General features: G+C 34.9%; 1 protein-coding gene across 19 annotated transcripts in view; it reads left to right on the forward strand.

Moving 5' to 3' along the window:
- LOC120542147 (protocadherin alpha-C2-like) overlaps nt 1–25,699 on the forward strand; it is a 503,189-nt gene that overhangs the window by 187,196 nt on the left and 290,294 nt on the right. Inside the window, exon 1 of one of the 19 annotated variants that reach the window (XM_039774373.1) lies at nt 1,545–3,685. The exons of 16 other annotated variants lie outside the window; for them this stretch is intronic. In XM_039774373.1, coding sequence (XP_039630307.1) covers nt 1,985–3,685 — 1,701 coding nt within the window. In that variant the 5' untranslated portion in view covers nt 1,545–1,984. Of the gene's footprint in view, nt 1–1,544; nt 3,686–12,625; nt 14,577–20,846; nt 22,945–25,699 lie in introns of those variants that run through there. 2 more of the 19 variants (XM_039774375.1, XM_039774370.1) reach the window with 2 other exon arrangements.

Raw genomic sequence — 25,699 nt, forward strand, 5'->3', positions numbered from 1 at the left:
TACAATTATATAAGCTGAGTTTAGGTGGTCTTGCACTGTTAGTATCTTATAGACTGCTACAATTTAAAATTTTCCATTGTATTCAACTGTTAGGGACCTTTTCAAAGCCCAAAGAACCAATTCCATATGAAGAAAACATAACCATTCCCAGAATGAAATGGTTCTTCATCAAGCAATGATTCTATAAGACTCCACAAAGCCCAGTAAAGTATTTTGTGAGAGTCTTGTAATGATTTACTACAACATAACTGAACAGTTCATATTTTTTACTTGATAGGGAAAGTGTCTTATCTTGTCTGATGATGCTTTCTTAAATTAATGTTTATCACAATATAATGACCATTTTAGTGCAATGATAATGAATACTGATTTACTGAAAAATATTCACAATGTCCGTTTAAATGTTACATTGGTCACAAATAATTTATATATATAAAAAAAAGGCAATTATCCCCTCCCAAAAACTTAACTCTCCTTTCAATGTCGGATTGTTCCATTCAGTATGAATATGAGAAATACTAAGAAAAATGGAGTTAAAATTCGTCTATTTTACAAATTGTTTCCCATGTGTTTCATTAATCGTTTAAAATTCAGTTCATGGAAAATAAATACGTTCAGAAAACAAAGCAGTAATCTTATATATGTTTTTAAATGTATTTTATACATTTATTTACCAACATTATTTTATGCATTTATTTATTTAAAAAAAATTAAGCAAAATCAGAGAAAACAATGAAATAAATGTTATGTTATTTATTACTAATAATTTAAGTAAAACAACCTATAGGTATTAAAGCTCTGTAGATATTTCTGCAATGCAATGCGTAAATTAGAAGAAGAAAGAGACTAGAGTATATTTTCATCAGGTTTGAAATGAAGAAGCATTTTGAGTATTTTGGAATATTTGTTGAAAGTATCAATTCGTTCCTAATTAAAAAAAAAAAAAAAAATAAACTAAATTACTAATAATCTGTATTCTAGAAAGCGAGACTGTAAAAGTAAACAACATTGATATTTCTTTCATTTTTACTGTTATTATATCTGCTTAATGTTATTCCTCCTGCACTTTCCAAAAAGAACACAGGGTGTCACTGCTTTCCAACATTGTATTTTCAGAAAGTCATTATTAACAAGACCTGCCCCTATTGCATCGTTCCTTCTTTTTTTCTAAGAACAGAGAGTGTATTTCTCATTGTTTCTTCCGCTCAGAAATTACGCAAATATTTTCTTTATCGACATTACAGATGGGAATATCCGAATTTAGATTTGTTTAATTACTGCGAGTACAGAGCGTGGACAAAGCCTTAAAAAGACAAAAATGAAACGATTGCGCAGCTACAAGCAGATTATCATTCTTTTAACGTGCCTTTTGTGCCTTTGGAAAAACACATCCGCACAATTACGGTATTCTGTTGCAGAGGAGTCAGCATCAGGAACGATTATTGGAAACATTATAAATGATATGGGACTGGATATTAAAAACCTTGAAGGCCGAGGGCTTCGTGTGATTTCTGGATCAAAACAACAGCTGCTGCAGGTAAATCACAAAACCGGAGTGCTCTTTATAAATGATATTATTGACAGAGAAGCGCTATGTGATAGAGACAAGGCTTGCTTGTTAAGCTTTAAAATTGTCATTGAACGTCCGTTAGAAATACATCAGGCAGAAATTGAAATAATAGATATTAACGATAACCCTCCTTCCTTTCCTGACAAAACAAAAGGCTTGGAAATTTCAGAATCCGCTGGTATTGGATCCCGTTTCCCATTAGATGAAGCCAATGATCCAGACTCTGGTGTGAATTCTTTAAAATCTTATCAGTTAAGCCGCAACGATCATTTTGCTCTAGAAGTAGAAGAACGCAGAAAAACAGGTAAAATTCCTGTGTTGGTGCTGCAGAAGGCTTTAGACAGAGAGACGAGACAAAAGCTTGATCTTTTGCTGTCAGCAATCGATGGTGGAAACCCACCGAAATCAGGAAACATGAACATTACTATTACTGTTGTTGACTTTAATGACAATGCGCCTGTTTTTGTTGAACAAATGTACACCGTCACATTAGAGGAAAATGCTCCTTTAGGTGCTCTTGTTTTGAAGTTAAATGCATCGGATGTAGACGACGGTAGTAATGGTGATATCAGGTACGCCTTTCGTAGCTCTGTTAAGAGTAAAGTGTCGGAATTGTTTCACCTGGATGATTATAGTGGAGAGATAACAGTGAAAGGTGTGATTGATTTTGAAGAGGAGGAATTTTATGAATTCGATGTAAAAGCCACAGATAGAGGACAAGTGCCCATTAGTGGCTACTGCAATGTATTCATCAAAATTAAAGACATGAATGACAATGCACCCTTGATTGAGATAACATCCTTAACGAGTTCCATTTTCGAGGATGTACAGCCAGGCACCACAGTCGGAATAATTAGTATTACAGACTTGGACTCCGGTGTTAATTCTAAAATAACATGTTCCTTATCCCATAAAATGCATTTTGAACTGAAACCATCCCATCAGGAAAATGTATACTCATTAGTAACAATTTCGAGACTGGATCGTGAGTCTGTATCGAATTATAATATAACAATAACCGCCAAAGACTTTGGGTTTCCCTCACTATCTTCTTATAAAACTGTTTTACTGCACGTTTTGGATGTTAATGATAATCATCCCAGGTTTTTGCAAGATCCTTATGTGTTTTACATCGAGGAAAATAACACACCTGGAGCAGCAATCTTTACAATAAGTGCAGTCGATGCTGACGCGAATGAGAATGCTCTCATCACCTACTATCTGAAAGAAAATGATATCTTGGTTAAACCCGTTGTGCCTTTTCTCAGCATAAATTCTTACAATGGACAAGTGTTTAGTTTTACATCCTTCGACTTTGAAGAAATGAAAAACTGTAGCTTCAGTGTTATTGCTAAAGACTCCGGAGTACCACCTCTTAGCAGCACCGTGACTGTTAAATTGTTTATCTTAGATAAAAATGACAATCCGCCTGTATTTGTGTTTCCGCTCACCACGAATGGAACGGCAATTGTGGAAGAGACGATTCCTAGAAATGTGAAAGCGGGTCATATAGTTACGAGGATCAGAGCCTATGATGCCGATGTGGGATACAACGCTTTGCTTTCATTTTCACTGGAAGAGGCCACTGACCTGTCACTTTTCAGTGTGGGGAAGTACACAGGAGAAATTAAAACTCTTCGATCCATAGCCGAGTCTGATGTCAACGTACAGAAAATGGTTATACTGGTAAAGGACAGTGGGAGCGTTCCTTTTTCTGCCTCTGCAACAGTAATTGTAACAGCAACTGAGAACACAGAAGCGCACGCTTTGGCTGAAGTTAAACGCTTCACCACACCCGAGGATCAAGATATGAACATGACATTTTATTTGATTATCGTTTTGAGCTCGGTGTCCTTTTTATTCATCGTTACTATACTTACTCTAATTGTCTTCCAGTGTCGCAGAGCATATCACAGTTTATTACATAAAAAGTATTTAGGTGACACGAATTACGCAGAAGTGAGCGGATCTCTGTTTCATAGTCATCAGTACCAGGCAGCAGATAACCGCTTCGTTCTGGTTGGACCAGAGGTTAACAGACATTCCGTGGCTGATGTGGGGAGCAATGGGAATACTCTCGTCATTTCTGATAATGAAATTAAAATTGCACAAATGGTGAGTGATCATTACTTTAAACAAAAATGACCAAATATTTGATTTTCGTGTTTTTTTCTTTTCCGTTTTTGTTTAATATTTAGAATGTTTACCATTTGTATTGTCTTACACAGGTTATCAGCATATATATCCATCCATCCATTTTCTAACCCGCTGAATCCGAATACAGGGTCACGGGGTCTGCTGGAGCCAATCCCAGCCAACACAGGGCACAAGGCAGGAACCAATCCCGGGCAGGGTGCCAACCCACCGCAGGACACACACAAACACACCCACACACCAAGCACACACTAGGGCCAATTTAGAATCGCCAATCCACCTAACCTGCATGTCTTTGGATTGTGGGAGGAAACCGGAGCGCCCGGAGGAAACCCACGCAGACACGGGGAGAACATGCAAACTCCACGCAGGGAGGACCCGGAAGCGAACCCAGGTCTCCTAACTGCGAGGCAGCAGCGCTACCCACTATATATATTTAAGTAGAAAATGTGGATGCGTTTTTTTTTATGATTCTATGTTTGCTTCTTTGAGGGTAGTTATGAACACTGTCGGTATATTTAATCATTTTCTACCGATTGTATTCCAAACGCTAGCATGACATTTGTTAGTGATTGTTTACACTAGACAATATTTATAGTTGTTTATTTTGTTCCATTAATTCATTCTTTCATTCGTTCGCGAAGAGTGTATAAATTATTTTATATCAGCCACACTGTTGTTGTGTCATCCTGAAATATGATGACTTGATTATAATAGCTCTTGTCATAAAGGAAGACTTATAGTGCTGTTTGGTATTCTTTTTTTTTTTTTAATCATAAAGCAATTTCTAAGCAGCTTAGAAATTTATTCAAAATATGAAAATAACAAAGGACGCTTTTATTTGTGTGCAGAGTGCACTTTAGCCTTTGTTTCTAAGCAGCAGCTAAAAATACAATGTTTTCTAACGTAGTTAACTTCCAATTCAGCAAAGAATAACAGTGACTGATGGTATAAATTTGTTTTCCTTTTACTGAAGTCTTCTGTCACAGTGAGGGGGTTCACCAGTTGAGTGATTTTGTATATGAACACATTTCTTAAGAAAAGGGCATGAAGCCCAAAATAATTCATTAACCTCTCCTGATTTAGTTTCATAAACTATAATCAGGTGGAATTTTGAAAGTTGTCAGTGTTACAATATCTGCTAATTCATTCCATATATGCATATTCTTTCTTTCTTTCTTGAGAAAAACTTTTATAATGTTTCTGCAAAATATACCCTCAAACAGTTTCCATGTTTAACCTTGTGTTTCAGGTGAAGAACTAATTTTATAGTAACATCTCGCATTCACCATACTACACTTTAATTATTTAACCACACCATGTCAGACTGTGTAACTTGATGGGGACAACTAATTCAATGTTTCTTTACAGCTAAATACATTGTCATCCTAGGAGGAGGAGTCTAGTCAGTTTTCTTTTTCTTCTTTTTTTTTTTTATTTTTGTATCTTTTACACAATGTAGAAACCAAAGTTTTACTAACAGAATTCTTCTGATTACTGAATACTTTACAAAACTGTAAACTGTTTGGCTCATTTTTCAAGTGAAATGAGCAGGGAACTGTAAAGTGGGTATTTTGAGTTATTTTGTTAAATTGTTTTCAGGCACATTTGTTATTAAGAGAATACAGAAATGTCTTTTGTAAACTGATAAATTTGAATTAAGGGTTATAGTTTATTACAACTGCTATCCAGTGATTTCATATTCCCAGGCAAATGACAACACAACCCTCATCTAGAGTTTGTATTTGATGGTAGTGTTGAGTTCTGCATACCTTACAGTGGTGTGAAAAACTATTTGCCCCCTTCCTGATTTCTTATTCTTTTGCATGTTTGACACACAAAATGTTTCTGATCATCAAACACATTTAAACATTAGTCAAATATAACACAAGTAAACACAAAATGCAGCTTTTAAATGATGATTTTTATTATTTAGGGAGAAAAAAAAATCCAAACCTACATGGCCCTGTGTGAAAAAGTAATTGCCCCCTGAACCTAATAACTGGTTGGGCCACCCTTAGCAGCAAAAACTGCAATCAAGCGTTTGCGATAACTTGCAATGAGTCTTTTACAGCGCTCTGGAGGAATTTTGGCCCACTCATCTTTGCAGAATTGTTGTAATTCAGCTTTATTTGAGGGTTTTCTAGCATGAACCGCCTTTTTAAGGTCATGCCATAGCATCTTAATTGGATTCAGGTCAGGACTTTGACTAGGCCACTCCAAAGTCTTCATTTTGTTTTTATTCAGCCATTCAGAGGTGGATTTGCTGGTGTGTTTTGGGTCATTGTCCTGTTGCAGCACCCAAGATCGCTTCAGCTTGAGTTGACAAACAGATGGCCGGACATTCTCCTTCAGGAATTTTTGGTAGACAGTAGAATTCATGGTTCCATCTATCACAGCAAGGCTTCCAGGTCCTGAAGCAGCAAAACAACCCCAGACCATCACACTACCACCAACATATTTTACTGTTGGTATGATGTTCTTTTTCTGAAATGCTGTGTTCCTTTTACGCCAGATGTAACGGGACATTTGCCGGTCTCATCAGTCCACAAGGTATTTTCCCAAAAGTCTTGGCAATCATTGAGATGTTTCTTAGCAAAATTGAGACGAGCCCTAATGTTCTTTTTGCTTAACAGTGGTTTGCGTCTTGGAAATCTGCCATGCAGGCCGTTTTTGCCCAGTCTCTTTCTTATGGTGGAGTCGTGAACACTGACCTTAATTGAGGCAAGTGAGGCCTGCAGTTCTTTAGACGTTGTCCTGGGGTCTTTTGTGACCTCTCGAATGAGTCGTCTCTGCGCTCTTGGGGTAATTTTGGTCGGCCGGCCACTCCTGGGAAGGTTCACCACTGTTCCATGTTTTTGCCATTTGTGGATAATGGCTCTCACTGTGGTTCGCTGGAGTCCCAAAGCTTTAGAAATGGCTTTATAACCTTTACCAGACTGATAGATCTCAATTACTTCTGTTCTCATTTGTTCCTGAATTTCTTTGGATCTTGGCATGATGTCTAGCTTTTGAGGTGCTTTTGGTCTACTTCTCTGTGTCACCCAGCTCCTATTTAAGTGACTTCTTGATTGAAACAGGTGTGGCAGTAATCAGGCCTGGGGGTGGCTACGGAAATTGAACTCAGGTGTGATACACCACAGTTAGGTTATTTTTGAACAAGGGGGCAATTACTTTTTCACACAGGGCCATGTAGGCTTGGATTTTTTTTCTCCCTAAATAATAAAAACCATCATTTTAAAAACTGCATTTTGTGTTTACTTGTGTTATATCTGACTAATGGTTAAATGTGTTTGATGATCAGAAACATTTTGTGTGACAAACATGCAAAAGAATAAGAAACCAGGAAGAGGGCAAATAGTTTTTCACACCACTGTATGTTCGCCATAAATGTAGCAAAAGAACAAGCAAGCATGTGAAAGCTGTACACAATTTTGTTGTAACATATCTACCATCCAAGAAGAGAACATTTTTGTTATTAAAAATTAATCAAATTAAGAAATAGCAATGCTATACAATATAGTCTATCATGTAGAATGAGTAACTAATGAATTTTTGAATCGGTGGTTTAAAAGGAAAAGCAAAAGGCTCTGTAAAAATATTTTATTATACCTCTTGAATATATTAACTCACTCTGCAGAAACAATACTTTATACTGTACATTTACTTAATTTGAAATCATGATCACATATTAACCAATTATAATCAGCTGTTCTTTTAAGTATTTGAACACTTTTGTCGCATGTGACCCATACATTGAAACTGTGCTAGTGTGAAAAAAATAAATCCTGTTCCACATTTTATTCACAATGGAACAAGTTTGAACAATGTTCATTTTATTTAATTTATAAGAGACCTCTTTCTTAGATATTATCCTATATAATGCTTAGTGTACACTGCTCAGAAGGGGACACAGAACATGCATATTCTTCATACCTAAGTCCATTAATCCTAGTATTTCTGGTACTGTATGACACAGTTTATGCAGCCAAAGTCAATAACTTTAATCCAATTGTTGTAGTAGAAATAAGTCTACTACTAGCGAGTAGAATATGAATGAGAACAATATTAAAACAAATACAAAGTTCATGTCAACTATAACTTTTTTGGTCATTTTAAAGGAAGAGTGCAAAACAGAAATTTGGATATTTTACAACAGAGACCTAATTATCACAAAGAGGTCACTTGACATTGGTACCAATCAGATACAATTGGCAGTTCATCAATATCATCAGGGGTATACCAATAGTCATAGACAGGGCTGCCTAAGAAAGCAATGACCCACCTGCCTATACCTACCTGATATAGCTATTCCTCAGTACATAAATATCAAGTTAAAGGAGCCAAGGAACTAATTAAAAATAATGACCTAAATACTGAGGTCATCATGCTATGGAACAGGGAGATGTAGGTAGCACAATTAGCTTTACAAATACTCAAGAAAGAAAAACAAAAATTGCCAGATTCATCCTTCTGAATGTAAAGTGGATACGATTGCATTGAAGGGCACAATAGATACATTCAGAAAATGTCAAGATCTATTTTTATCTTTTACTTTCATTTATGTTTGTTTTTAATAACAATAATAACTAAATAAGTTTTGAGGTGGCACCATTTCATTTGTGATATGGGGACCTCCATTTTTTATGTTCTTATTGGGCCGGTTGTCAAGTAGTTGGTAGGCAAGTTCAACCAGAAGTGTGCAATTGACTAACAGGACCAGGTCCTGGATATAAAGTCCAGTGTTGTGCACTTCCTGATGTATGCAAAGTTTTGGATACAACTAAGAAAAGATTTGCATTTTCATTAGTAAAGACTATGATTTTCATTTTGATTTTTGTCTGTGGTTAAATTAAATTATTTTGGTATTCTATTCTTCTGCTACATTCTTTGATTTATGATTTTGGTTTCACGTCATTTGCTTGTTTATTAGCATATTGCCCTCCTGATATCGATGTTTGCCTGTTAATAAACACCCAATCCTTCACCTCATTCCATTCTTATTTAAATGTTACTACTGCTCAGTGGAGGCAGTTATGAAGGTTTAGTTACAGATTTCATAGAATTTTTTTTTGTAATTTAATTCTACAATACACTAACCCATAAAGTCATAGTGTGCAGATGAACAACTACTACTACTACTACTGCAATAATAATAATAATAATAATAATAATAATAATAATAATAATAATAATAATAATAATAATACACATTTTTAAATTAAATATTGCAAGGTAACAGTTTCTTAATTAACTGAAGGAAAGTAACTTGTTAAAATTTCTTAATAGTTGCTAATTTTGTTATCTCTGCTTTTGGCTATTATGTGTTGCAGTAATTTTATGTAACTATATATTCATTACATTTCTAAAGAAATTATAGTGTTCAATGCCTTGGAATCCACCTATCATGTTATTTCATTTTAAATTTATCAGGTATTTAATCTCTGTGTGATTTCTCTTTCTCAATTATATAATTAATGATTTTAAAAGAAAATGATACCAGGTTTACAGAAACATGTTGTTGCGTAACAAAAGCATCCACACCAAAGGTATAGTATATTGTCTCAAAACAACATCTGAACTTCTCTGTATTCATTGGTGGCAGTCTTAATTCAGTTATTGTATGCAAACCAAATACATGTTATTAAATTTGCCTTAAATTAATGTCTTTATAGGCAGAGAACAGAATGCGGCATAATGTGGTATAACTCTAAAGCACTAAAGAATTTAAGCAGAAATATATACACAAATACATGTTACATTAAATTATATTCTCAAACCTCCTAAATCACTCAAGGATGTGCGATACTGGGTAAACAGCTTATGCTTTTCCAGAGTTTTATCTTCTTCTTCTTCTTTTGGCTGCTGCCATTAGGGGTTTCCACAGCGGATCATCTTCTTCCATTTCTTTCTGTCTTCTGCATCTTGCTCTGTTACACCCATCACCTGCATGTCCTCTCTCGTCACATCCATAACTCTTCTCTTAGGCCTTCCTCTTTTCCTCTTACCTGGCAGCTCTATCCTTAGTATCCTTCTCCCAAAATACCCAGCATCATGATTATTGTAGCCGCCGAAGTATAAGGCGAAGTCGAGCACAGGCAAAATGTGTGCCGAAAGAAATCTCACAATACAAAGTTTTTTTTTCAAAATATTTAGTGAAAAGTAAAAGCAAATAATCCATACAAGATGGCAAAAAAAAAAAAAGAAAAATGTATCTTGTCTAAACTTAGTTTTTCTTGAGGAACTTTAGTTATTTCTAAACTTTAATGTCCTTCTTCTGTACGCTTTAAGCATATGGCGTTGTGCTTAAATAAGCACTGTTTTCTTAAGAACTAGTTCACACACTCAAAGAGCACGTAGTCCCTCAGGCACAAGCATGGTTTAAAACCGTATGCCACTTCACCTTACACATGGCAAGGCTGTCACTAACTGAAGAGTAATGTTTACTCAAAGCTGTTTGAAATGGCAAGAATATACCAATACAATTCTACTTATGGGGGTTTTAGGAACCTCCTATAATTTACGCTTTGTCATCTAGTAAAATATTCATGAATGTTATAGAACTATGAAAATGGTTCTTACAAATATATTTAAATGTTAGTTATTTCAGACATCACACTTTAATTCTGGCTGTATTCCAATTAAATATTTAAATAAACATTACCATAACAATGAAGATGACAGATTTCCTAAGACAGGTTTCTGTCCTGTAAAGATGAAGGGATACGCAATTGGTTGTGAGTCATTTAACATGATATCCTATCCAAAGGAAGCACAAATCACTGTTAATGAATATGTATATATATATATATTTTTTTCAATCTATCAATTTAAAATTTTTCAAAAAAGAAGGCATCATGCACTTCAACTTTCTAGCGTTGAATTTAAAGTCTTTCTATTTACAATGCAAGTCACAACACAAAAAATTCAAAAATAGGTTGCTGTTCATGGTGACAGTCAATAGAGACAGATGCTGTATGTTGAATTTGAGGCATATTTTTAAAACGGTTTCTGACAGGCCTTTGGACACAACCAATGTTACCTTACCTAACTGTAATAATAGGTTAGACATTTTAACAGCTTTCAAATATATATATATATATATATATATATATATATATATATATATATATATATATATATATATATATATATATATATATATATGAATGGCATAAACTAATATATATGCCATTTAAAGGAAAGAAAAAACTGTGGTCCCTTGACTGTGTGGCCCCTCGGTGCTCCAATTTGTTTAAATCCACTTTCTGGTTTATTATTAATTTATAACCGTTAATGATACTTTATTTATACTGATATATACTGATCTGTTTTTGTTCCTATATTATGTCTCATAAAAAATGTTTACTATTGAAATTAATTTTGTTGAAGAAATTAATAAAATATATATCCAAGACCGCACATTTTACCATAGTTACTATACTCTAAGGTACTCTTTTTTAGCAGTTAATTTTAACTTAGTTTAAGAGGAAATTATGGGCTAAGAAATGTAGAAAACGAAACTAAAACAGCAAATAAAAAGCATAGATATTGAATTAAGATTATACTAAAAGGTAAAACATCCTTATAGACCATTGTAGGGGGTATTAGACGGTTGAATATACACTAATAGCAATTACACACACACACACAAAGGAGTTTAGGCAAGTTGACTCATTAAGTGGAATCTTTCTGTTATGATCAAAATTAGACTTCTTAGAACTTACAGGCAAGAAAGAAAACTAAAGGTGATGTGTGGACAGCAAAGATTTTCTGCTTGCCGTTTGTAAACAGAATTGTTGAACTTTAATGTATTTTAAAAATAATTATTATTGGTTTAAGTATTTCACGTTCCACTTTACTGTGTAGAATATAATTACTGAAATGGCTAGAAGCAAGTATGTAAGGTGTTTAATTTTTATTAATTTAATAAGTATAAAATATACTAACGTTAGTGAAAGTGGAAATGAACCAGCGGATCTTGTCTAATATTTTGCCTAAATTAGTAGTAATTAATCTTTAATTATCATCTGTCTTTATAACATTAAATAATTATATATGTATATAGTTAATCAGAGTGTGAATGTCGTAGGTGTAAGAAATAATACATGAGCAAGCAATGCATACATACATGCAATACATCTCGTATACATAACGCTTTGTTTTGCCCTCCCAAAAACATACCTTAAAATTACATTCTGAGCCAGGTTTAGCTTATTATTCCTCCTGCACTTCCTAAAAGAACCACACGGTGTCACTGCCTTCTAACATTGCATTTTCAGTAAAATTATTTTCAAGAAGTCCTGCCCCTTATGCATTGCCTGTTTTTCAACAACAGCGTGCACATTCCCCATTGCTCATTTTGTTCAGAAACAAAGAAACCCTTTTTGATTGTGGACATCTTTACTAGTGGGAATTTCCGAATATAGATTTGTGTAATTACTGCAAGTAGGTTGCCTGGAGAAAACAATCTAATATAGCAAAAATGAGACGATTGCGTGGCTTCAAGCGGAATTTCTTTTTTAAAATGTGCCTTCTGTGCTTGTGGAAAATTTCGTCGGCAAACCTGCGTTATTCTGTTGCAGAAGATTCAGCATCAAGAACTATAATTGGAAACATCATAAAGGATTTGGGACTAGATATTAAAAATCTTGCAGGTCGAGGGTTTCGTGTGATTTCTGGATCTAAACAACAGCTGCTGCAGGTAAATCACAAGACCGGAGAACTCTTTATAAATGACATTATTGACAGAGAAACGCTATGTGATAGAGACAAGAGTTGCGTGTTAAGCTTTAAAATTGTTGTAGAAAGCCCGTTAGAAATACATCAGGCAGAAATTGAAATAATAGATATTAACGATAACCCCCCTGTCTTTCCTGACAAAATAAAAAGCCTGGAAATTTCAGAATCCACTCCTATTGGATCTCGCTTCCCCTTAGGTGTGGCCTATGATCCAGATTCGGGTGAGAATTCCTTAAAATCTTATCAGTTAAGTCGTAACGATTATTTTTCTCTTGAAGTTGAAGAACATAGAAAAACAGGTAAAATCCCAGTATTGGTGCTGCAGAAAGCATTAGACAGAGAGGCGAGACAAAAGCTTGATCTTTTGCTGTCAGCAATCGATGGTGGAAACCCACCGAAAGCAGGAAACATGAATATTACTATTACGATTGCTGACTTTAATGACAATGCACCATTTTTTGTTGAACAAATGTATACCGTAACATTAGAGGAAAACGCGCCTTTAGGTACTGTTGTTTTCAAGTTAAACGCATCAGATTTAGACGATGGCAGTAATGGCGATATCCGGTACTCCTTTGATAGCTCCGTTCAGAGTAAATTGTCGGAATTGTTTCAATTGGATGATTATAGTGGAGAGATAACAGTGAAAGGTTTGGTTGATTTTGAAGAGGAGGAATTTTATGAATTCGATGTAAAAGCTACAGACAGGGGACAAGTACCTATGAGTGGCTACTGTACTGTATTAATTAAAATTAAAGACCTGAATGACAATGCGCCCTTGATTGAGATAACATCCTTAACGAGTTCGGTTTTCGAGGATGTAAAGCCAGGCACAGCAATCGGAATAATTAGTATTACAGACTTGGATTCCGGTGTTAATTCTAAAATAACGTGTTCCTTATCCAATAAACTGCCTTTTGAACTGAAACCATCATATCAGGAAAATGTGTACTCTTTAGTATCAACTTCGAGATTGGATCGGGAATCTATATCTCAGTATAATATAACAATATATGCCAAAGACTTTGGCTATCCTTCTCTGTCATCATATGAAACTATATTAGTTAACGTTTTGGATGTTAATGATAATCATCCCAGATTTTTACAAGATCCTTTTATTTTCTACATCGAGGAAAACAACACTCCTGGAGCATCAATCTTTGCAATAAGTGCAGTTGATGCTGACGCCAATGAGAATGCTCTCATCACCTACTATCTGAAAGAAAATGAAGTGCAGGATAAACCTGTTGTGGCTTTTCTCAGCATAAATTCTTATAATGGACAAGTGTTTAGCTTTACATCCTTCGACTTTGAAGAAATGAAAAACTGTAGCTTTAGTGTTATTGCAAAAGACTCTGGAGTACCACCTCTTAGCAGCACAGTGACTGTTAAAGTGTTTATCTTAGATAAAAACGACAATCCGCCAGTAATCGTGTTTCCACTCACCACGAATGGAACAGCGGTTGTGGAAGAGACGATTCCTAGAAATGTGAAAGCGGGTCATATAGTTACGAGGATCAGAGCCTATGATGCCGATGTAGGATACAACGCTTTGCTTTCATTTTCACTGGAAGACGCCACTGACCTGTCACTTTTCAGTGTGGGGAAGTACACAGGAGAAATTAAAACTCTTCGATCTTTAGCCGAGTCTGATGTCAACGTACAAAAGATGGTTATACTTGTGAAGGATAGTGGGAGCGTTCCTTTCTCTGCCTCTGCAACAGTAATTGTAACAGCAACTGAGAACACAGAAGCGCACGCTTTGGCTGAAGTTAAACGCTTCACCACACCTGAGGATGAAGAGAGTAACATGACATTTTATTTGATTATCGTTCTCAGTTTGGTGTCATTCTTATTATTCCTTACTATATTTACCCTAACTGTCTTCCAGTGCCGCAGAACATATCACAATTTATTACATAAACGGTATTTAAGTGACACCAACTACGCAGAAGTGAGTGGGTCTCTTTTTCACAGTCACCATTATCATACTGCAGAAAAACGGTTTGTTCTTGTTGGACCAGAGGTTAACAGACATTCTGTGGCTGACGTGGGGAGCAATGGAAACACTCTCGTCATTTCGGATAATGGGATTAAAATTAGAGAAATGGTGAGTACCCATTATGTGGAGCCAAAAATACCGAACCGTTCTTTTCGTGGTCTTTTCCCTTTCTGTTTTCGTGAAATTCGTAGAAGGTGTTAACAATTAATTTCACTTGTAGATATTATCAGGTTATATTTTGAACATAATAGGTAGCGGTCTTCTTAATTCTTTTGAGGTCTTTCATAAAAAATAAATTATGTTACTTGACTATTATTGTTTCACTGTGGATATAGTAGTGAAGACTCTAGGTATATTTTATCATATTTACGTGACGACTAGCAATTGTTTTTGCCAGTCTTTTTGTACACTATTGAATATGTCAAGGTTTTCATTTTGCAATGTCATTAATTTGTTCATTCGTTCGCTCATTCTTTCATTTCTTCCTTAACTAAAGTCCCTAGCTTTCGTGATAGTGTAAATGTATTAACTCTAAAGACAAAGTGAACAGTAGTTTGCATCCAAATTAAGCAATGTTCCTTGATGTAAACAGTCAAAGCAATAACATACACTTGAAGCCATTTGTCCTAATAAATATGGGTAATGGAACAGAAAATCATTTTAAGTACCCATAGAAATACCCAGGAATGAAATGCAACTACTTTTAATTTTTATATCCAAAGGGAGAATTCTACAATGAAAACAGGATGTTAAGCATATGCAAGTATAAAAATGGGAGAAGTATTAAGGGAAAAAAACACAACTAAGCACAAACATTTATCAGAACACAAGGAAATATTAAAAGATTTTGAACAGTCAGTTATTTAATCAATAAAAATAATTCATCTTTATTTTATTTCACACCTTTAAGCAAAGCACACCATCACATAGGCTTTGATGTAATTGATTTTCAAAAACAGGGAAATAAGACGAGCAAATTTAGAAGTATAGCCTGTGACCTTAGGAGCCAGGGCCAGAGTTTATATGAATACTCCACCCAAAAGTTGTGTGTATTTTTATGCAATACTTACCCGGCGTAGTTTGATGGCCAAGGAAGGTTTATAAACACATGTTTTCATTGAGAACAGACGTAAAGTTTCTAAGAGAATGGGATCCAAAGGTCACCAACAATGGAAAAAACTCAATCAAAAACATTCATTGAAAAAAAAGTCTTATGTAACTCGAGTTTCATAATTCACATGCCATGTCCATTTTTTTTTGGGGGGGGGCTTTTGTATCAGAAACTTTGCCATATCCGTTCTCCATAAAATATTAGCTTAAAATTTCTTCTCAGCATTAACTACAAAAATATATTGTGTTAAGTAACATATAATAACTTCATAATTTTTGGGTGGAGTATTACTTTAAGGAAACATCTGACTAAACTACAAATTAGAGTCAATTATTCATTTATTAAAACACCTAAGACTCAGCCAGACCTGGGTTGCAGCAATTTTGTTGAATTATAAAGCACAATTGTTAGCTTGTGGGTGAAGGCAAATTGAAGACGAGAGTGAATTTACACTAACTTTGTTTTGACAGCATTTATGATATTCATGAAAACTGATGTATAGTTTTGGAGGTGAGGAGGGGGCAATTTAAATTAATTAAAACCTGCTTCTAGCGATGCCAATGCAAGAGAGATAATAACATTTGTATCTTTAATTATGTGGTTGTTTATTTTTTATTTACTTTTAAAATCATTCAGATATATGTGTATTTCTTAAAACATAAGTTTGATACTGGTAATTGCAGCCCAGTTTTAAATTAGCTTAAACTTCAAAAAGTAAATTTATTTTTGTGACCACTCTTAGTAACTAGTTTTCTTTAGTTTATTTAAGTTTATTGTCATGTGTACAAATTACGGTGAAATTCTTACTTAACTTTCAACATGTTTCCATGCTCCAGCACATGAGCAGTGAGTAAACATGAACATTAACTTGAAGCATCTGGGTTTCTACATACCCAAAAATGTTGTATTAATTACGGCATCATGCAGTAGATTTAATAAACAGAGAGCTGAAACTATATATTAAAAAGAGTAAAGCCAAAACTGAGTAGCAAATATGTTGCTTACAGTCTATTTAGAATGAAACATATACAGATCCCATAAAATCAAAAAATGTACACTCAGTTTACCATATTTCATAAAAGAATATCACTTTCATTATGACTAGTAAACAAGGGAGATATCATTTTTGGCATTTTTCCAAGTGCCTGAAAAAAAGTTTTTCTCTTTTCTTTTAAATTATAGTTTTTATGCCTTAGTGTCATGATAGGTGAACATATCCTGTATATATAAATTAAGAAATCTGAAACAATTTCTGTTTAATCCACTTCCGTGATGATAGTTGTATGACTCTTTTCTGTTACCTGTAACTATGTCCTTAATATTCAAGGTCTGGGGCCTCATTTATAAAACTTGCATATAAAAGTGGCTCAAAATGTGTGTGCGCAACATTCCATGCAAGCATCGGGATATCAAATCGTGCTCTCAATTACTCAGCACAACCTGATACTGTTGAATGCAGGTGGCAGGGTCTTGATGTGCCAGGAGCAAGGCTTCTCTACCAGCCAATGAAGTTCTTCAGCATTGTGATTCCATATGTATGAGGTTAATTAGCATGCTCCATATGGGAATGTTTCAGGGTGACATTTCATTCACTTTTCAGTACATATATTTACAAGGTGATTGTGATTTATAAAGGGTAAACTGATAGAAATGTACATACACCATGATTTATTAATCTAATTTTTTTTGTGTGTGTGTGTGTACATTTTCCTATTTTCTCTTTCCTGTGCACATATTTTCATGCTCAAATCCATGCAAAGCTTTGCAAATGAGGTCCCCAGTTGTTGACAGAGAAAACCACTTTTTATAATTTGTCACCAAATTTTAATGATAGCAACTTTAGGTGGTACACACCTAAAAATAAAGGTGCTAAAATGTTAATTCAGAATGATACCATAAGGTAAACATTTTGGATTACTTAAAGAACCATCCACATAAATATACAAAGTATTCAACTGACCTGTTTACAAACTAGAGCTGGCCTAGGCCATAGGTCTTAGTCTTAGCCTTTTCGGGAAGTTTCATGGCACCATTAGTTTGCGTAAATTAATATGGATATCTTATCTTGGTTTGCAGAGCATCAGCACTATTAGGTTTTATTTTATTTATTTTTTTAAGTATACAGGTTTGACAAACAGGTAAGTGGAGAATTAAAGGAATCTGTGTACATATGGGTAAGATAATCTGTAAAAACTTTTCAGGGAAATCTACACATCAGTATTATGAAGTTCAAAATCTATTTAGAATGCATTCACCTTGTCTTGTAGCTAGACATCACTTTTTGTGATTGCTGTCACATTTATTGTGTATGTGCTGAAACATTTGAGACCATACAATGTACTGATTTAGCAGGTGACCACAAACTTTGCTTTTGTATTTTTCTTTTTTTCCAGTCATATGGCTTTTCCAGCTCTTTATGTAGATTTCTATTGCTAAAATGAAACATTCTAACTTTTTAACTTTGTTATGAAAATTTGAATTTATCCAAAACTTTTCAAAGGTGTAACCAATTCTTCCAGGAACACATTGGTATTGAACTCCGCCACTACATTAAATAATTTAAGATTTTGGGTTTGTTTATTAGAGTTCTGTCTTCCTCATATCAAACTTTGCAGGTTAATTAAAACCTTGATCCTTCTCGATGTCATTCTTATTTAATTCTGCTACTTCCCACTCCTAGAGTAAAGTTTTGGTGTATTTATAAACTTTTTCAAGAAATCTCAATTGTCAGTGTGCCAACTACTACTACTACTACTACTACTACTACTAATAATAATAATAATAATAATCATCATCATCATCATCATAATTAATTGTGAAATTAAAGTGGGGATTGGAACAGAAAAGTTACTTAAGCTTAATGTCTTAATCTGTACAGCGTAGTTTGCTAATTGTTCTTAATAGTTGCTGACTTTATCAATATTTTTTGGTATTACATATTATGATGTAAATAAAAAAAATATCATTTAAATATGAAAATAACTTATAGGTTATAGGTTAGCCTTGCAATCTGCATATTATGTTAGTTTTATTATGGCTTGTTCAGCAATGCAATCTCTGGGCAATTTCTCTTTATTGATGATGTAAATAATGATTGTACAAGAAAATTACCTCATGATAACAAAAAATGTTTTCACTGAACAAAAACTAAAACTTCTCTCAGACTTTTTTCAATGCAAAACACACAAAAGCAAACAATGCTCGCAGAAGCAATAAGTGAAAGATAGGACCCACCAAGTCAATTAATCTTATTAGGTTTCCAATGCAAGACAGCAAACAAATACATGTTCATTAAAGTTTTGATAATACTGTATCATCTTAAAAGAATATCCCAGACAGGTGATATATTAATGGATGACAGTCTTCATCCACTATTAGAGGGCAAAGGATTTGCAAACAAATGCATAATGTTATACTTATAAAATTAACTTTATATTAGTCGGTCCATATATGCATAGGGTAAAAAGTGTTATAAATCTAAAGCATTAAAAATATAAAATAGAGAAATACAAGCTCCTCACATTACCTTCCCAGACCTCCTAAATCATTTTCATGGTTTTTGAAAGGAGCAGACCTTGACTTTTGAAATATTTGCTTGGTATCTCTTTTTTAATTTTAATTCAGAACTGTTTGTCTGTGCAGAAAAGCAGCAAATCTTGACCCCTTAAACTGTCTGAGCTACTCCCCAATTTTCCAGATGGATTATAATTCTGGTTTATAGCTTAATGTTTGATGTTAGCGAATTTAATTAAAAATTCACTGATCAAATGGGCTTTATTCATTCAGCTGGCAAGATCTACTTTCTTCTATATAAAATTGATGTAGCCTCTACATTATCCTCACAAATGTTCTAATTTTAAATCAAGATTTTGACTCTGCCTTGTAGTTCATGCTGCCAGGCAGCAGCTACCTGTAACTCCTTTTTTCAGTGTGCTGCGTAATGTTTATAATTATTATTATTTTTATTTTGCCTTAAGCTAGTTTTGCATATATATATATATATATATATATATATATATATATATATATATATATATATATATATATATATATATATATATATATATATATATATGTGTGTGTGTGTGTGTGTGTGTGTGTGTGTGTGTGTGTGTGTGTGTGTCTATATATATATACTAATATAACATACTATACAAATCAATCTTACACAGTTTGAAGTTACTGTATCATAATATACTGAAGGATGAGACTTATAACTTCCTTCCCTTCTGGGATACTGTTTCAGCTCTCTGATAGTCAATAGTGACAGTTATTTACTAGTATAAATAATTACATTATGTTCCATCAATACATTTTCTAAATTCATGTATTTTAATTCACAGTTGTGAGGCACTGGGGTCTATCATGGAAGCACAAGGTAGGAGGAGTTAGTTTAGTACAGAGTACTAAATGTATGCAAGGCATATAAAACAAGGACTCATCTCAAATTGGATCAGTTTTAGAGATACCAGTTAATCTTACCTTCTTACCCCAATCTTATTGGGGATGTAAGAGGAAATTATAATAACCAAATTAAATGGAGACAGCAATTAAAACGACCAAATCCACATGCTTCTAGGCTGTGATTTGGACCCCAGAATCTGGAGATGATAGGCAATACTGGCAACCAATGTGCCATTCATACAATTACTAATAATCATAAAAATATGTATCATTTATTAACAGTAGCTGCATAGTTTAATTTTTGGATTTTTAATGAATAGGCCATATTTTCAAGTTAAGAATATGCTTGCAGTAGTTCATGTTAACACACGATGTCACTGCTTTCCAGCTTTGCGATAATTTCAGAAAACAAAAATCAAAACACGCCCTCAGTTTCATCTCCGCCTTCTATCGAGAAGAAAACAACAAGCGCTGACATATTTTTTATTCTGCTTATCTGGAAACTATACATTTTTTCTTAAGTTATGTTAGAAGCTCCAGAATGTGGACTAACTGAAACGACGTTTTACATCAGGAAATTCATTTGAAAACATATTAACCATGAAGGGATTTAATGCCCACAAAGGGCCCATCATTCTGCCGGCATTGCTGCTGTGCTTTTGGAAAACTGCGTTTGCTCTCTTGCGTTATTCTGTTGCAGAAGAATCGGTATCCGGGACTATTGTCGGGAATATTATAAAAGATCTGGGTCTCGATTTGAAAAATCTTGAAGGTCGAGGTTTCAGAGTGATTTCTGGATTAAAAGAAGAGCTGCTGCAGGTAAATCACAAGACCGGAGTCCTGTTTGTAAATGATATCATTGACAGAGAAGCACTATGCGATAAAGACAAGGCTTGTTTTCTAAGCGTTAAGATTGTTATTGAAAATCCTTTAGAAATCCATCAAGCTGAAATTGAAATTGTAGACATAAATGATAATTCGCCGGCCTTTCGCGTTAAGAACAAAAGCCTGGAAATTTCAGAATCCACTCCAATAGGATCGCGTTACCCGTTAGATGGCGCCTATGATCTCGATTCTGGTGTGAATTCGTTAAAATCATACGAGCTGAGTCAAAACGACCATTTTATTCTTCAGGTGAAAGAAAGCAGTAAGACAAATAAAATTCCAGTTTTGGTGTTACAGAAAGCGTTGGATAGAGAAATGGAAGCATATTATGATATTTTGTTAACAGCCTTTGACGGGGGGAATCCTCCTAAATCGGGAAATATGAATATCACTATAATTGTAGGGGACATTAATGACAATGCGCCAGTTTTTGATGAAGAAACCTATTCTGTAACATTAGAGGAAAGTGTTCCTTTTGGAACCCTTATTGTAAAGGTAAAAGCTTCAGATAAGGACTTGGGGAGTAATGGTGAGATCGTTTATTCCTTCGAAGAATCTGTTCCTAAAGTCGGTGAATTATTTCACTTAGAGGTTTATACTGGCGAAATTACAGTCAAGGGTGTGATAGACTTTGAAGAGAAAGAATTTTATGAGATAGAAGTAAAAGCTACAGACAGAGGGCAAATGCCAATGAGTAGCTTGTGCACGATATTCATTAAGATTAAAGACATGAACGACAACACACCTCGCATAGAAATAACATCATTAACGAATTCTGTTCCAGAAAATATAAAACCAGGTACAGCAGTCGGGTTAATCAGCGTTACAGACCTTGATTCTGGAGCGAATTCAATAATAACATGCTCCTTAACTAATAACTTGCCTTTTGAGCTGAAACCATCATCCCAAGAGAATATGTATTCTTTAATAACAAAAACACGACTTGATCGGGAGTCTACATCCCAGTACAACATAACAATTACCGCAAAAGATTTTGGCCATCCATCTCTGTCTTCTTATAAAACTGTATTTGTTAAAGTGTTAGATGTAAATGATAACCGTCCCAGATTTTTACAAGACTCATTTGCTTTCTATATCGTGGAAAATAACACCCCTGGTGGGCTAATCTTTGCATTAAGCGCAATTGACGAGGACGAGAATGAAAATGCTATCATCACATACTCTCTGCGAGAAACTGAAGCCGCTGAGAAACAAGTCGTGCCTTTCCTTAGCATCAATTCTGAAAATGGACACGTGTTTAGTTTTATTGCGTTTGACTTTGAAGAAGTGAAAAGCTTCAAATGTATTGTTATAGCTAAAGATTCTGGAGTTCCATCGCTCAGCAGCAATGTCACTGTGACTGTGTTTATTTTGGATCAAAACGACAATCCACCCGTGATCGTTTTCCCTTATACTACAAATGGAACTGCTGTTGTTCAAGAAACGATTCCTAGAAATGTGAAAACAGGTTATTTAGTTACAAGAATCAGAACTTATGATGCCGATGTAGGTTATAATGCTTGGCTTTCTTATTCTCTGGAGGAAGCTACTGACCAGTCCCTTTTCAGCGTTGGGCGCTATACAGGAGAAATCAGGACTCGTCGAGCTATAGCTGATTCTGATATCACCGTACAAAAGATGATCGTATTGGTGAAAGACGGCGGGAGCGTTTCATTTTCTGCATCTGCGACAGTAATCGTGACAGCAGCTGAAAACGTAGAAGCCCATGCGTTGTCTGAAATTAAATCTATTAACACAGGAGAAGACCAAGAAAATAAGATGACGTTTTATTTAATTATTGTTTTGAGCTCTGTTTCGTTTCTGTTTATCGTTAGTCTGATTACCTTGATTGCCTTTCAGTGTCACAGAGCACATCGCAATTTACGTAAAAAGTATTTAAGTGACACTAACTATGTCGAAGTGAGCGGATCGCTATTTCACGATCAACAGTACCAGACTGCAGAAAGACGACTAATGTTTGTTGCATCAGGAATGAACCGAGATGGTGTAATGGATATGGGAAGTAATGCAGATACTCTGGTTGTTTCCGACAATGGAGTTCAAATTTCACAAAAGGTAAGCGTGTATTACTTTCATTTAAATTATAATTGCATATCAAAAAATACGGCCTTCAATAATTTATTTCAATGTATACTTTATCATATATATTACCATAGATAAACATTTTAGACTTACTTTATATCAAAAAGAAAATCGAATTTGATATTATTAAGCAATTCTTTATATTGATGGAAGTTTTTTTTTTTTTTTTTCTGTAAATCAATGTGTATTTTGCCTGTATGCTGTAAATGTAAGTGCTTCCTAAATTTCTAGTACCATTTTCTAAAGTTCCAATTCCCAAAGTATTAATGTTTTTCTCAGCATGGACACAATAGGTTGTCCACTTTGTCAGTCGAATTGTTTTGTTGTATTTATTTATTATTCATTTTTCGAGGGTATACCATTCTTAACCACACCATTCAAACTCTTTTGTCGTTTAGACGTTCCTACCTTACTCAGATTATGAAGGTAAAGCATGCTATCCGTACTGGCAGGACTACTTCATTCCTGTTTAGTCTCAATCGCCTTGGGACCTAGTTCAGGTCTTCAAAATTCTCAAAGGCATGGATAAAGTAGACTCAAACATATTCTATCAATTAAAACTGAGAATGACATACTGAAAAACACTAGCAGAAAGTAAGGAGCAGTGCATTTAGGACTGAAGCCAGGAAGCACATCTTTACTCATACAGTTGTAGGAATCTGGTATAAACTGGCAAGATGTGTAGTTGAAGAAGAAACCTTGAAAACATTTTTCAATTATGTCATTGAGTTATTGAGACAACTTAGCTATTAGCTAAACAAACGGGCCTGATGGACTGAAGGGTCCCCTCTCGTTTGTCACACTGTTTACATTTTCATGTTTCATATGTTTTTTCCATTAACTTTAAGAGGAATGCAACAGCTACTTGTCATTTAGAACAGTTCTATAAATGAATAGATATGTCACTGTAATAAAATGAGCAGACAGTAATCTCAAATGCAATGTGTGAATTGCATTTCAGAATGGTAATACTTTGATGTTAAGGTGTGTCATTTTGAAGTGGTGATTTTAGTTCAATGAACACATGATCTTTGGTGTATGTATATTGTGTTCAAACAATTGGAAAAGTATTAGAGGTTTGAAAAATGATATCAAGATTCTGAAACTAGTGCCAAAGTGAACAAAAAGGGTTCTTTAAATTCAAGCTCATAAAGTGGGGTAGGGCCATGAGTTACAAGAGAAGGTCTCTCTGCAGGTAATCATTTCTAATTTATTTTGGTCAAAAAATAAAAGTAAAAAAAACATTAATTTATTAAGATCAGCTTTGTGCAACGCATTAAAGTATACCTGATTTGCTTAAGGTGTAGGAAAAAGACATAAAACCACAAAGAAACAACAATTTTGTTTTGTGTTTCTTGGACAATAAATGTTGATGGTAGCATTTTATGATTGACCTGTTTTTTTTTTTCTAATTAACATGTTATTGACACATTTTTAAAGATAATCAGTACAATAATTTAGAAAGTTTGAAACCTTACATTTACTAATAGATTAACAAACCACACAATTTCTTGAATGACTGTTCATGCACTATAATTTTACTATAATTCCAGTTTTAAGCTGTATAGCAACTTCCTAATGTTGTTTATAACTTTCCAGTTTATAAATAGTTCTAAAATGCATGGAGCTGTCCATGGTACTTATACAAGGAATGAAAAATGAAGTTTATTGCAGTCTGCTGTGAAATGTTTCTACTTTTAGGAATAGAACAGATCTTTTACAACTGGGGTTTATATAACTGATTTCAGTATTTATGGATGCTATTTAATATGTCCCATGAAGATTAAATTGCTTTATAAGTTTTGTTCTGCCAAATTATCGTTATTTTTTCACTTTTCATTTCAAATTATATTTTAAGCCACATCCACATATTGTGCTAATGGTCTGTAATTATCACAAAAAAAGAAGATCAATAGTGTGGAAGGCAAACAAGAAAGCAGAAACTCAAAGAAAACCTGGGGTGTCAACCGGGTCACCACATTTACAAACAATGTCCAGAAAAGTGAGCAAAAATGAGAGTGTGCTGGTGCAATACATAATAGGTGTAAAACCTGCCTCTTAACCCTCAATGGTTTCTATATACTCTTGGCTCTGTCAAGCAGGTCTGGGCCTTGGAGCTGTGGGACTTAGATCTTCTGACTAAGACATCATCTTTTGGGAGCCCTCAGATTTTCATTGTCCTGACCAGAAGGGGAACGTCTCAGTTGAGTTGGGGAGTAACTGAGGGGGTTCCCTTCTTGGCGACTTCTTTGAGTTAAGGAGGAGAAAATATGTGGAATTGTTAGCATTCGTGTTGTGAAAGGAACCCGGGCACAGACAGGCAGATGTGTTGTTTTTCCACCACCACACGTTTATTTACCAATATTTACAAAGTTTAAGTGCACACACAAACCCCAAAGTCCTGGCCACACAAAGCCTTACACTCTTCAGGCTGCCTCCTTGCCTCCTCCAGCAAGCTCAGTCCTTCCTTCTCTCCCGACTCCAGCTCCGAATGAAGGGAGGCGGCCCCTTTTATTCACACCCGGATGTGCTCCAGGTGCTTCCCGGTAATCTCCCAACAACACACCCCCATGTGGCGGAAGTGCCGGCTTTACCCCCGGAAGCACTCTGGGTGTCCCTGCTCCTCTTCCCCCCTAGCATTTCCTGGTGTGGCAGAAGTGCTGAGGTCCAGGGTTTCCAAGGCATCGGGGCGCCCCCTGATGGTGACCACGGGCCCCTACAGGGTTGA

This window comes from Polypterus senegalus, chromosome 13 (genome assembly GCF_016835505.1).
Source record: "Polypterus senegalus isolate Bchr_013 chromosome 13, ASM1683550v1, whole genome shotgun sequence".
Lineage (NCBI taxonomy): Eukaryota > Metazoa > Chordata > Cladistia > Polypteriformes > Polypteridae > Polypterus > Polypterus senegalus.